The 12,828-nt window shown below is 43.8% G+C and overlaps 1 protein-coding gene across 8 annotated transcripts in view; it reads left to right on the top strand.

The window, feature by feature from the left end:
- The first annotated feature begins 11,736 nt into the window (after nucleotides 1–11,736).
- The window catches only part of PITPNM3 (PITPNM family member 3), a 91,200-nt gene continuing 90,108 nt past the window's right edge, over nucleotides 11,737–12,828 (top strand). For 6 of the 8 annotated variants that reach the window (XR_013941181.1, XM_080562961.1, XM_080562962.1 and 3 more), the window contains exon 1: nucleotides 12,647–12,807. Coding sequence is in view for 6 of the 8 variants with exons in the window: in XM_080562961.1 (XP_080419087.1) it covers nucleotides 12,786–12,807 (22 nt within the window). In the remaining 2 variants the exon portion in view is untranslated. Of the gene's footprint in view, nucleotides 12,251–12,471; nucleotides 12,808–12,828 lie in introns of those variants that run through there. The other 2 variants (XM_080562956.1, XM_080562958.1) reach the window with 2 other exon arrangements.

Here is a 12,828-nt window from a genome sequence, read left to right as displayed (position 1 = left end):
GTATGTGCTAGCCAGCTGTCAGTCAAACAGAAGATCTGCTTCAGTATATTTGTTCAAGGCACATTCTTGAAGTATATAATAACTTTCAAGCACATTTTTCCTCAGAAGTCCCCACATTATCTCTTGCAGCATGCTTGGAGTGCTAGATTGGTTAGGTTCTAAACTTATTTTTTAGGATGGTAGTCTGGTCTGAGAGAAAAGAAGCAGGTTGAAGGACAGTGGTCCTAACTGGTCATTTGTCATCTGTTTACATGTACTTCACCTGTGTGTTTGTGTCTGCCTGTTATCTCTTGCATGATAGTTTGCAACAAGTAGGTAAAAAAGGGGTGCCTCAGTTGACACTCCTAGCACAGGGAGGGAAGCATCTGACCATTAGTGCTCCTGAGCACTGTTGTGATGTTAATGTGGAACAGAGATTGGGCTGGCAGAACCTGTCTTCTGAAATACCTTGTTGAGAACAATTGAAATAAATGCAAAGCAGGATTTCAAGTTGTAGGTATTATTCTGTACAGAAGGAAATATAACCTAGCATTCAAAGTTTAACAATTACTTTCACTCATTTAGTGGAGATGATGTCTTCCTTTCATGGTCATTCCCTTTCACCTTTTCTCTTCGGGAAGATGTCCCTTTTCATGGATTAAACTCAGTCACTGCTGCTGAGAGATATTTTTCAAGGACTGATTTTTAATATTTTTGTTTTTAAATACTTTTTTAAGCAGCTTCCTGATTTGCCAAGGTGTTTTTGCACTTACATAACTTTTAAAGCAATTATTATAGGCATGGGTGTAAGAATTGCTGAATTCAGAGCTAATTCATTAGCTGCGTGAACTTTCCTTCAAACAAATTCCTACTTTTCCACATGTGTGTGTAAATCTAGCTGTAGATTCCAGCTTTAAAAAACAGAGAATGTGGTCTCACAGCATCAAGGTTGTAGTCAGTGCTGTCCTTTGCTTCATTGTTCCTTAGTGGGAATTTGTGTCTTTAGTCTAGCTGTGCCAGAGACACACACAAGAGGAAGGGTTCACCCTGACAGACTGGGGTACATGCCTTGGTTCATACCTGAGAGGGTGCTGTTGTTGTGCCCAGTGGCTCAAGGGGCCAAGATGAAGCAATTTCCTAGTGGCCAAGGGAAGGCAAGAGCCCACAGCCCTGTGCAGGAGCAAAGGAGCTGGGTGGGTTCCGCTGGCCGCAGCTGCAGTGATTCAGGTGCTACTGGTCTCAGCCTGTATGAGAAGGTGACAGAGGTAAAAATGCCTTGGTGACTGCTGCAGCTTGGGACTGCACTGGGCTATGTCCTTGCTGTTTCTATGTGGCTCATAGGAGGCATTGCATGAACACCTTTTTTGTTTCTTTCTGAGAGCTGGGAAAGCTGCCTGGCTAGGTGGGAAGAGCCTGCCTGCAAGGCAGGATGTGCTCCAGTGGGAGGAGTGAGAATGGTCCCTCTTCTGAGCTGTTTCTGGAGCAGGCCAGCTCTCTGGAGGTTACTGAAGGTAGACCGCCTACAGGGAATTAATGATCCAACAGATTGTAAGATTAGTATGAAAACCAGGGGAGGAAGGAATAGGAATAATGAGAGAGAATGATTTGTGTCTGACTAGCTCCTAGTCATCTGCAGTTAGCTGTTTAATCTAGGGAGATTTTTATTTTTTTCAGGACTTAGACAATACTTTTTTTAATGGCACTTTGTATACACTGGGAATTGTAACTCTGCCTTATGTATTAAGCACTGGTCTTACAGCCCCGTTTTGTACCTGAAAAGCTCTGTGGAGCCAGAATATGGTTCACTGTGATTTTTGAAGCTGCTAGATAGTCCTTTGAACTCTGGCTAAAATCAGTAAGGACTGAATGTCACTGGTAGCTTTTTGTTTGTGTTTCTCTCTCATTCCCTTAAGGATCTGTTTCAGTGTTGTTTCTCATAACCCCATTATGTAAACCTGACACTGAACCAGCCTACGTGTTTGGGAGTAGATGCAGCCCTGACCTGAAAGGACTGGAGCAGCATAACATCAGCCTGTTTTACAGGAGTAAACCTGCAGGACTGAAAGCTCAGGGATGCTCCAGCCCACAAAGCCCTTTGGTTTATCTCAGCCTGGTCATTGTGTAATGTAAATTTGGCTTATTACTTGTGGAAGATTTAGAGAGGATTTGGGAAAGGAAGGGCGGGTGTCCTACAAAGAAGAAGAAAATTTTCTGCACAAAGACCTACTCTGGTCTGTGCTAACTGATTAGAATCCCTTTGTTGATGCCTATTTTTGGAAAGGTTTTGGATTTTGTCTCATTGAAGAGCAAGAGGAAGTATATACATTCTTTCTGGTTATGCATGTGTCAGAGGTTAGGAAACAATAAGATTTAATAGGCTTGGAGCAAGGAGAAGGATGTAATTCAGGTCATTGTATGAGTGAAATAAGCTTGGTTGGCTATCAATGGACTCCCCATTTTACAAGTCAACCGCCAGCTTTTACTTGATCATCTCACTAACTGTAAAACTCCTTTCACAGGGGCTTGCATGGGATTAGTCATATGGAGTCTCTCTACAGGCTGTTTGATGAGTGACAGAGATAGGGCACGGCTATTTTGTGGTGGGTGTTTTGAGGTGCCATGGCTGGAAGGCAAGATGTCTGCCTCATCCTCTGCACTCTGTCCAGCAGTGGGAGCAGCTTTTGGTGTAGCAGGTATGTGGGCAAACACAGGAAGAGGCTGGTCTTCTGCCCTTGCTGGACTGTGGTGAAGCCAACAAGAACGTGGCACTGCCAATCTGTCACCAACTACTCTTTTACAATAAGCCCTGTGAGACTGGTGTCTTGTGTCCTGCTTAAGTCACGCTCAGGACATGTGTTTGTACCTGACATACGACGTAGCGCTTCTCTGTGTGAGGGCAAATTATTTTAAAATAGACAAAGTGCAATGATGAAGGAAGTGGGTTGGAAATTGTAATAAGCTTGACAAGGAGAAACAAAATTCTCAGTACCTGCTGACTGCTGAAAGGAAAAGTATTTATTTCTGGTGACATCCTAACTCTCTTCTCTCTTGGGCTGACTTCTTTTTCATATTGTTGTTCATTAGATCTTGATTTATATTGATAGAAAAGGTTTACCTCAAGCGATTCAAGATGCTTTTGAAGTTCATTCCCTCACTGAAATGAAAGCAGTGCAAATCAGTTACTGCTTAGGTACAGCAGTCTAAATTCTTTAATACACTGTATCTGAGCAAATGGTAGCCAGTAAAATTATCTTGATCAAACAAAATGGTGTATCACAGCAAGAGAACAATCAGTCTTGATGAAGCCACAGGAAGAAATGCTGATTTAAAAAAAATGCAGTTCCTTTTCTGCTACCACCTCCTTTGTCTTCAGGGAAGTTTTGTTCAGCTTTTAATGAGTAAAATAAGATCTTGAAACATCTTACTTGCATTTGCCTGTCAGAAATTAAGCAACCCAAAATTTCTGCAGGCCTTAAGCTCGCTTGGGAATCTTGTTTATTTATTGCACTCATTTGATTTTGTATCTTTGTGTATTCCTTCCTTCTTCTGTGAATCAAACATCAGAATAGCACTTGTTGTGAAGGCTGGGCTTTAATTGTTTCAGTGAATTCTTGGTAGAGAAAAGCTCCTACAATTCAGTAGGAGTTCAGTGCTCAGCAATTGTCAAGATTTAGAATATAGTAGTTTAGTTGGAAGGGACCTTCAAAAATCATCTAGTCCAACTTTCTGACCTCTTCAGGGCTAACTGAAAGTTAAAACATATTATTAAGGGCATTGTCCAAATGCCTTTTGAAGTTATGGGACATCAACCACCTCTCTAAGAAGCCTATTCCAGTGTTTGAGCACCCTCACGGTAAAGCAATTTTTCCTTATAACTATTCTGAACCTTCCCAGCACAGCTTTGTGCTGTTCCTGCACATCCTGTCATTGGTGACCAGGGAAAAGAGACTGGCACCTCTCTCTCTGCTTCCTGTGCTCAGGAAATTGTAGAAAGCAATGAGGTCACGTCTCAGCCTCCTCTTCTCCAGAGCAAACAACCCAAGTGTACTCAGCCTCTATTCACAGTATTGTGCCTTCCAGCCCTTTCACCAGCTTTGTTGCCCGCTGCTAGACACTTTCAAGGACCTTAACATCCTTTTTATATTCTGGAGTCCAGAACTGCACACAATATTCAAGGTGAAACTGCACCAACACTAAATACAGCAGGAGAATCACCTCTTTTGACCGGCTGGCTATGTTGTGTTTAATGTAACCCAAAATATGATTTGCCCTTTTGGCTGCTGGTTCATGTTGAATCCGCTGTCTACCAGCACCCCCAGATCCCTTTCTGCTGAGCAGTTATCCAGCCACTCATCTCCCAGTCTGTACCTGTGTCCCAGGTGCAGAACCCAGCATTTTCCTTTGTTGAACTTCATGCCATTGATGATTGTCCAGTTTTCCAATTTATCTAGATCCCTCTACAAGGCCTCTTGTCCCTCCAGGGAGTCAACAGCACCTTCCAGTTCAGTACCATCAGCAAACTTGCAGGAGTTGAATGCATCCTCACTTGTAGACAATTTGTCCAGAAGGATGCATGGGCTCAAAGGCCTTATTGAAATCCATAGAGGCTATGTTCACTGCCTTCCCTTCATCCACCAAGCAGGTGACCTTATCAAACAAGATCAGATTATTCAGGCAGGAGTTCCCCTTGATGAACCTATGTTGACTACGTCTGATAACAACTTTATTCTTTAACTGCCTTTCATTATCCACCAGAATAATCCTCTCCATAACTTTAAATGATTTTTACATGTGGGATTTTTATATGTGTCTGAAATCCAAATGAAAGATTACACTCTCTAAAATGGTCTGTTATCTTTTAATTGGGAAAATAAACTTATTCTGAATATGAAACTAAGCAGCATCAATTAAACTAATGGTGAGTCTGCCACTGCCATCCCCCTCTCGTTTTCCTTCTGCTTCTGCAACAAGCCTGAGTATTTAGGCTGAGGAAAAAGAGGCAAACAGGAGTAGACTAGGAGGAAGGAGACAGAGAACAAGTAAACTTCTTTAAAAGGGGAAAGAAGAAAAGAGTGGTTGCTTCTGTTGTCAGGACTTCAAGTGTGGATTTCTAACCACCTCAGGTGCATACACCTAACAATGATTATATCAGAGGCAGGTGGCACTCCATCAATGTCAGTTATTTTTAAACCTCCTAAAATCCACATAGTAACCATCTCTTTTTCCTTCTTCTCCCTCTTCCTTTTTTTTTTTTAACTCACCATAGTAATTCCTGTCCCTTTTTGAGCTGGCATAGAAGAAAAAATCCACAATATTAGTTAAATATAAATAGCATTGTTCAAATGGACCCAAGCTGAGATGCTAGTATGATATGAATGTGACCAGGATTCATATAAGTGTGTCTGGGCTAGACATCCACAAGCCTGGCTGGGTATCACGGGCTGTGACCTGTGGCAGCTGGGCTGCTTTGCAGCATCTCTCCGAGAAGCCGTGTGGGCAGCACGCCCTAGTCAAGATCAGTATATGCCTGAGAAAGCCAGTGGAAATTGAGGTTGGGTATGTTTGTGCAAACAGCTGCTGCACTGCAGAGCAGGAATGCTCCATAGATGCTTCTAAAAATTCTGGTGCTACTATCTCTCCCTTTCCCCTCAGCATTTCAGTTAGGAAACATATGACTAAAAACAGCCTACTGTTTAAAGCACCAAGAGAGCAGGGCTGTCTGATTACTGTGTCAGCATTTTGTTTTTGTTCTGAATGTGTACAGGCTTCTTTTTTTTCCTTCCAAATACCCAGTCCTTCAGTAGTAAAAAAGATGGATTTAGGATCAAGCTTCATCAATCAATATTCTTGTATTTGTCGTAGTCTGTCCTTCTGCTGATCTTTTCTAACGTTCTGCTCTACTATGGGCTAGTAATCAGGCTACAGGAAGAAGGCTTCCTAGCAACACATTAAACCACTATAACAATACTTTAGAAAAAAACAGGCTGCCTTTACGAAAAACGACATTGGGAAGCTGATAAAGAGTTTCCCTTGCAGAAAGAATAGATGTTCTGTGCTTATCTGCTGAAATAGAGGCCATGCAACTTTATCAGTCTTCCTCTTTCTCTAATGGAAAAATCAGAAGGGGATCAATAAAACAGAGCAAATACCAGTAATGTTGGAGATTGGAAAGTCTGGGTTATTCTTTAAGAGTGGATTAGATAGGGGAGGCACAAGAGGATGAAATCTGAGCTATTTTATAGTGGAAGACTGAGATATCTAACCAGCAAGAGTATAGTAAGAGAGAGACATTATGCAGCCATGGCAAATCTTGTCTTTTATGTGGTAGATGTTGATTAACTTTGCCTTCTCTGTGTGGCTGCAGCAGTCTAGAGGAAACTTGTACCCTCAGGTTCACTTGCTTCTGCGCCCTCTCCCTCTCAATTTGGTATTTGGAATGGACAGGAAAGGCTGTTTCTTCTAAAGAACTATTTCTGCAGCACTACCAGGTATGAAAAACTCATGATTATGTGGGACCTCTTCTGTAGGGTCTGGAGCACATCTATGTGATCTCATTTGTGCCTGAGGAGTCTTTGTGAGCTGTATTTCTTTCCATCTGTTCCATCTGGAACTGGAAGCTGATTGCTTTGTGGTCAGCAAATCTCTCCCTTGTATTAAGGAATTGTAAACAGTGCAGAGAAAACAATCTAGATTAAAGTAGTGAGTCTACAGTATGGTAACAAGGAAATACGAGATATAAACTATTTAGTTATGAAGTCCTGCTTAAATCCTGTGGTTTTAACTCTCATCAATTTTCTTTACACCTGCTTTTTATGCCTTCTGCGTTCTTCCTTATGTAGCTACCAATACTGGAGTGCACTGGAGCTAAAACAGCAACTACCATTTTTCCTTGCCTACATCTTCAGAATGCCTCAGCCCTGATATTGCTGATCACTCCAAGTCCGCCCCTACTCTGATGGACCTTTAATTGGACAGGCTCTGGATGTTGAGAAGACTTGAGGCAGGAGGAGAGAGCATCTTTCAGGTCAGAGCTTACGAAGAGGATAACAGATGGGGGACTGACTATTTCAGGACCGAGCCTCCCTCAGCTCTTGTTTCTGCATCTATTGATAGCTGTCTTGGCCATTAGTTGGACCCTGCTTCCCTGCAGAGCAAGAGCTGTGATATTGTTAGCAGAGTTCTCATTACCAGGCCCAGGTATTTGACTGGCTGTCTTATGCCTGATATGGACTTTACACAGGCACACATTCAGCTCCAGCTGAGTAATTCTGGTATCGATCAGTGCTACCTTAGTAATAAGGGCTGTATGAGGCAGGATTTGTGGTATCTGGGATTATCTTGAGCTAGCAGCAACCTGGCAACACAAACCCATGTACTTCCCTGATAGAGAATTTCCTGTACCTTGGATTACTATAAAATCTTTGCTGGGACAAGTTGCACATCCATCGCTGTCTTCTACTGTGCCTCTGTACGTTATGATTTTGTCCCTTTGTTTTTTGGCAGAATGCTGCTCTCTTCTAGTATGCTGGGCTTTGACATATCTTGTCCTTTTTTTTTTTTTCCTTTCTTTCTTTTTTTTTTTTTTTGATTTTGCGCATATGTGACACACAAACAGTGCAGAGAGGCCTCTCGAATGATTTAAAGTTATGTTGCCAAGATTCACCATCCTAAGACTTATTCTTGGATCTTGGACAGTTTCTCTGGCTGTTGCACTGGCATGAGCAGCCACAAAGCAGGTGTATCTGCTGCCAGAGAATTTCTCAGTCATTCCAAGTAAAACAGCGTAGTACAACCGATCTCTAGTGGGTGGCTAACATACAACACTTGGCTGTAAGCTGTTCTACCATCCGCTGTTTTCTCTGATTCAATGTGGTGTTTGCTCCTCAGGGCTGCCTCTCAATTTCTGTGGTGACTGCAAGGATATAGGAACTGAGCTTAAAGTATTCTCCTGACCTTTGTTGCACCCTTCTCATCAGCTGCTTTGTTAGTCCACACATTGCTGTCTACTGCTGATGGAACTGCACTCAGCATCACCACTTCTTGAAATAAGTAGACTATCTTCTGACTTTGGACAGACTATGTGGTGCGTAGTGCACAGATTTCCTATTTCCCTTAATTCCTCAATATTTTCCTTGTTTGGCTCCAAAGGCTGCTTAAAACAGAATGAACCTAATGTCTCTGGGCATAACCGTACAGAAGCCAGGCTTGAATTCAGTCCAGAAGACTAACCAACTGACCTTCAGCTTTGCTGCCTAGGCCATTAAGGGTTTATCTAGAACCACTTTCCCTGTCCAATTTGAGACAGTTTGCCTCATTATGTGGAGAGCTGTTTCTCAAGGGGTCAATGGTGTCAGTAGTTAGCATTCTTGTCTGAGCTCCCATCCTCAGGTGGCTTTGTCAGAGGAGGCCTCTGACACATGGCGCTGCCTATTTTGCCAGTCTGCAGGAGGTAGTATGCAAACCATGTTTTATACAAGGTTTGATTTCTATAGACATCTTGCAAGACTAGAAAACCTAACAATGATAGGGAGCACCCCTTGATATAGGCTGTGTCTTGAGAGAAGTTTCTCTGCTATATTGCAAGGAAAAGCAGTTGGGTTGCCATTAAATCTGAATGTGCTCAGAATTAAGATAACGTGTTTGTAATTAGATTATTTTCTTAACAAGTACTTGGATATAGAAATATATTTGAAGATATTCCAGCTTAGGTCATTGCCTGGTTTATATTTTTCTTACATTATTGTTTGCCTATGCCTCTTGTAGAGGTTCAACAGGTCTCAGTAATACACAAAAAAAAAGCTGTGTGTCATCATGTACTGAAAGGATTTAGTTGCAATGCCTGGAGCTTTTGCAAGCCTTTAGAAGAAAGAGAAAAGTTCTGGAGGTTTATGTTTTCACGGGCTGGCAGTTGTCTGCTTTCAGTATTCAGAACAATATGAATTAATCTTTTCCCCTCAAGGGAGGCATTGTGGTTCTTATTGCCTTCAAAGGCTGCAGTGAACTGCCTGCTCAGGCAGCCATGCCAATGGAAAGCCTTTTATTTTTCCAGACTGCATCTAGCACAGTGCAAAATAGCTGTTAAGGGTGAGTATGTGTTAGAACTGTGGTGTTGCTTGTGAACAACAACAAAGCATATGCTTTCTTACATTCAGAGCTACTGTGCAAAGGTCTAATTTCTTCCTGTCTTTTTGGAGAAGGATGGTGGGTAGGGAGGTAGCACATCTGCAATGATTCCAAGATGATAGAGTCTTGTATGGGGGAAAATGAAAAACCTGCTCTGCAAAAGTACATTTTTTAAGTACAGTGCACTGTAATGATCTCCATAAAAGAAATTGTTGAACAATGACATCAGATGCTTATCCAATCTTCTTTCAATGGCTGGGTCAGATTCTGATTTTAAAATGTATTTTCACTACTTTGATTAAAGGTAAAGATTGCTCTTTTATGTTATTAAGGGTCTACTTTATCTGTTTACTGTTCTTCTTCACTCAGATAGCTAAGCTGACAGGGAAAAGCAGTTTATCAAACTGATACAGCAGTAGAATCTCCCTGACCCAAATTCCAGCCCTTGCCTACTACCATATTACACAGATATAGCAGCTTGGATGTATCTTGTAGTGTGCCATCATTGCAAGATGTAAATTTGTTCTTCGTGGTGTAAGTTGAAAGGAGTTAGTTTTTTAATGAAGAAGCTCTGAGCATGGTGGGCAGAGCTCTGGGAATGCACACTTAGATTTCAGTGTTGCCTTCGGTCTTTATACTTCGCTTTCCCTGTCTGCAAAAAGGAGTAGAGGACAAAGAAGGAGAGGGAAATGTTACATTTATCTGATCTGAGTACAGTATTCTTTGAGTTCTCCATACAACTCAAATTCTCAAAGGCATTTTAGATGAAGTTTTTCTTCCAGTAATATTAGCCAAACATTTCTGGAGCAGAGAATATGATTTATTTTTTTAAATAGTTTGCAAAGCTTGAATCTTGTATAGATGTTAATGCCTAAATTGTTGCATCTTGTGTTTTCTGCTTAAGAAAGAGACTGATTTGACTTAGTTCAATACTTGCACTTACCCAGTAGATAATACTATCCAAAAAATCTTAATGAAAAAAACAATTTTGGATACGTTGTAGAGACATTCTATGTTAAATGGCTGCATTTTGTGTCTGCATAAACTGTTTCATATCTCTAAATAGAAGAGCTATTCCAGGCAGGTTTTGTCTCTCTCTCTCCCAGTGAAGATATGGGGAGCATGATAAAGGAATCACCTTCACTTTAATCTTGGTCTGGTTATTAAATTGAGTGCAGTTAATGAAGGACAGAGCTATTAAGATATTATGAGGTAACCATCTCATGGGAATCTCCCTGGTTGTTTCCTATCTGCAGACTAAGTTCTTCCAAGCCCTAGAAAAACTTCTCATTAAAAATTCTTCTCAGGTGACTATGAGAATCTGTTTTGGTGTGGCTTCTACATGGTGGCTGATGTGGGGACTATTAGCCTGACACATCTGGAAAGTTACTGTGGTTTACTTCAGTCACCTTTATGAAACTGCTTAATGGCAGTTAGGATTGCGTGAATTCAGCTTCTCTTTGCTTACACTTTTGTGCATCCATGTCCAGACTGAATGCAAATATGGAAAGGATGAAGACTTTTCAAAAGGCTACAGTGCAAGTGGATCAGTGTCTGGTCTGTAATGAATATATCCCTGGGCGTGCATCACTGATAGACTGTTGCTAGCGTGTACCTCCAGTATGGCTAGATTTCTTGAAATAACGCTTAAGTCATGCATACGTCTTATGCTGGCCTTCTACACAGGTGACCCTCTGGAAATAGGAGGTGAAGTTCTGCCCTTGTATCCTCACTCTGTTGATTTCAGAGAAGTTGTGGAGGCATAACAGAAAGCGAAGCTTTGTGCATGTTTGCCCTCGGTGAATGGCAGAGAGAAGACAATTGCTGCTGTTTATTCCTTTTATGCTGTTGTCATGATAGCTTTTATGATAAACTGCAAATGGGTTTGTCATACATTTGATAGCTGTGGATAATCATGGATTTTCAAATACTTGTTAAAACTAAGTCTGTCTTTTGTTCTGTTTCCTACTCCAACTGGTACTGAGTTAACATGCAGTTGAAACAGATGTTTTTATCCCATTACTGGCCTACTGCTTCCCAGATGTCAGGGTGGCAAGTCACATCTGTACAGGACAGAAGCTGTTTGGAAAGTAGTGCAACTGTTATAGTAGGAAGCAACACTGAGTAGGGAGCTCCAAATATATCCTTTCCTTTCAGACATTTGCCTCTGAGCCAGCACTGATACCAGCCCCATGAATACATTCACAGCCTTTCTCTAGGATTGCTTTATTTGGCAGCTTATTGACACTATAGCTTCTTTGAGATAGCAATTGTGTGGTCAAATCTTTTAAACATGACTTCATGTGAAACAGCAATGTGGCTCAAGGCCAAACTTTTCCACCATGGAGCATGGTCACCCATAGATGGGAGAACACAAATTATAATTAGCATACTTTCACTTGGCTTTGGAGGGTGAAAACTATGGGGAGTTGTGGCTATTCCACTTAAGCATCAAACAAAGACACTTAACTGTCTCTGGGGTTTAAAACACTGTTCTCAGTGGTATTTGCTGTGACTGCTGAATGAACTCTTTAGCAAGATCCAAAGCAAATTGTGTATTTATTTTTTTACCCACCACGTTGGTATTGGCACAAAGCCCGCAAGCTGCTTTAGGTCTCAGTTGCATTGTTTTCTTGGTTCTTTAATTGCATTCTTCCTCGGGCAAAACTTTAGTTTACCATACTTTATTTTTTGGTGTTCCGACACACTGTAAATAAAATATAGCCCCTCACAGGCTTTCTCCCTGCCTCCTCCCACTATTCCTCCAAGACAGGCAGCCACTTCAGTCATTTCTGAAGGTGAGTTTCCCCCAGTTCTTCGGAGATCTGGAGAAGCAGGCTACTCTCTATTTTGTCCTTAATGTGCCTCAAGTGAGGGTCTTGAAGAGGGAGAAAAATAGTCCCGCCCTGAACGTTCCCTAGCTCGACTCCCGCAGCAGCGTGCAAGCAGCTCTCCTACCGCGGACTTAAAAGGCCTTGCGGCAGTTCGGCCGCTGCACTGACACACGCTTTTTGGCCAAGGGCTTTTTGCCGTTAAATCCGGACCAGCCACTTGCAGGAGCCGTTTGTGCGGGCCGTGCTGCCGCAGCGACCGAGGCACGCGCCGCCGGCCAGCCCCCGGGCGCTCCGCAGCGGGCAGCAGAGCGGAGGTAACGCCGGGCGGCCGGGTACAGGGCGGCGGCGGAGAGCCGAGGCGCGGGCAGCGGGCAGGACGAGCCGGCCGCGGGCACCGAGGGCTTCTGCTCTGAGCGGCGGCGCACGCAGGAGCGGGCAGCGCGGGCCGCTCTGGGCTGCGGCTGGGCGGGCCCCGGGGGCGGGCGGGCTTGGGGAGTCCCGCGGCCGCGCCTCTGCTCGGGCCTCGCCCATCGCCCTCCCGGCCGCCTGCGAACAGCCGCATCGCACGGGGCTGCCGGACCGGCTCGGCGCCTGGTCACGCCTGAGCCGCTCGCTGCGCCTTTAACGGCGGCGGCTGCGCCGCGGCGGGTGGGCTGCGCGGGGGGACGGAGCGGCACGGCGGCGCCTCCCGGCCGCGTCTCTCGGCGCCGCAGGCGGGTGGGCGGTGCGGGACCTCCGCCGGGAGCAGATGGAGTGGCGGGGCGCGGGGTGCCGGAGCGCCGGGAGGGCCCCGCGGGCGAGCAGCTGACGCGGCCGGCGACGGCTTGGCCGGGAGCGGTCAGCCCCGAGATGGCGAAAGCTCCGCGCCCAGGTGAGCGGGGAGCCCGCGCGG

Source organism: Anser brachyrhynchus, assembly GCF_964034855.1.
Source record: "Anser brachyrhynchus genome assembly, chromosome: 20".
Classification (NCBI taxonomy): domain Eukaryota; kingdom Metazoa; phylum Chordata; class Aves; order Anseriformes; family Anatidae; genus Anser; species Anser brachyrhynchus.
This window is presented reverse-complemented; position numbering and strand designations above follow the sequence as displayed.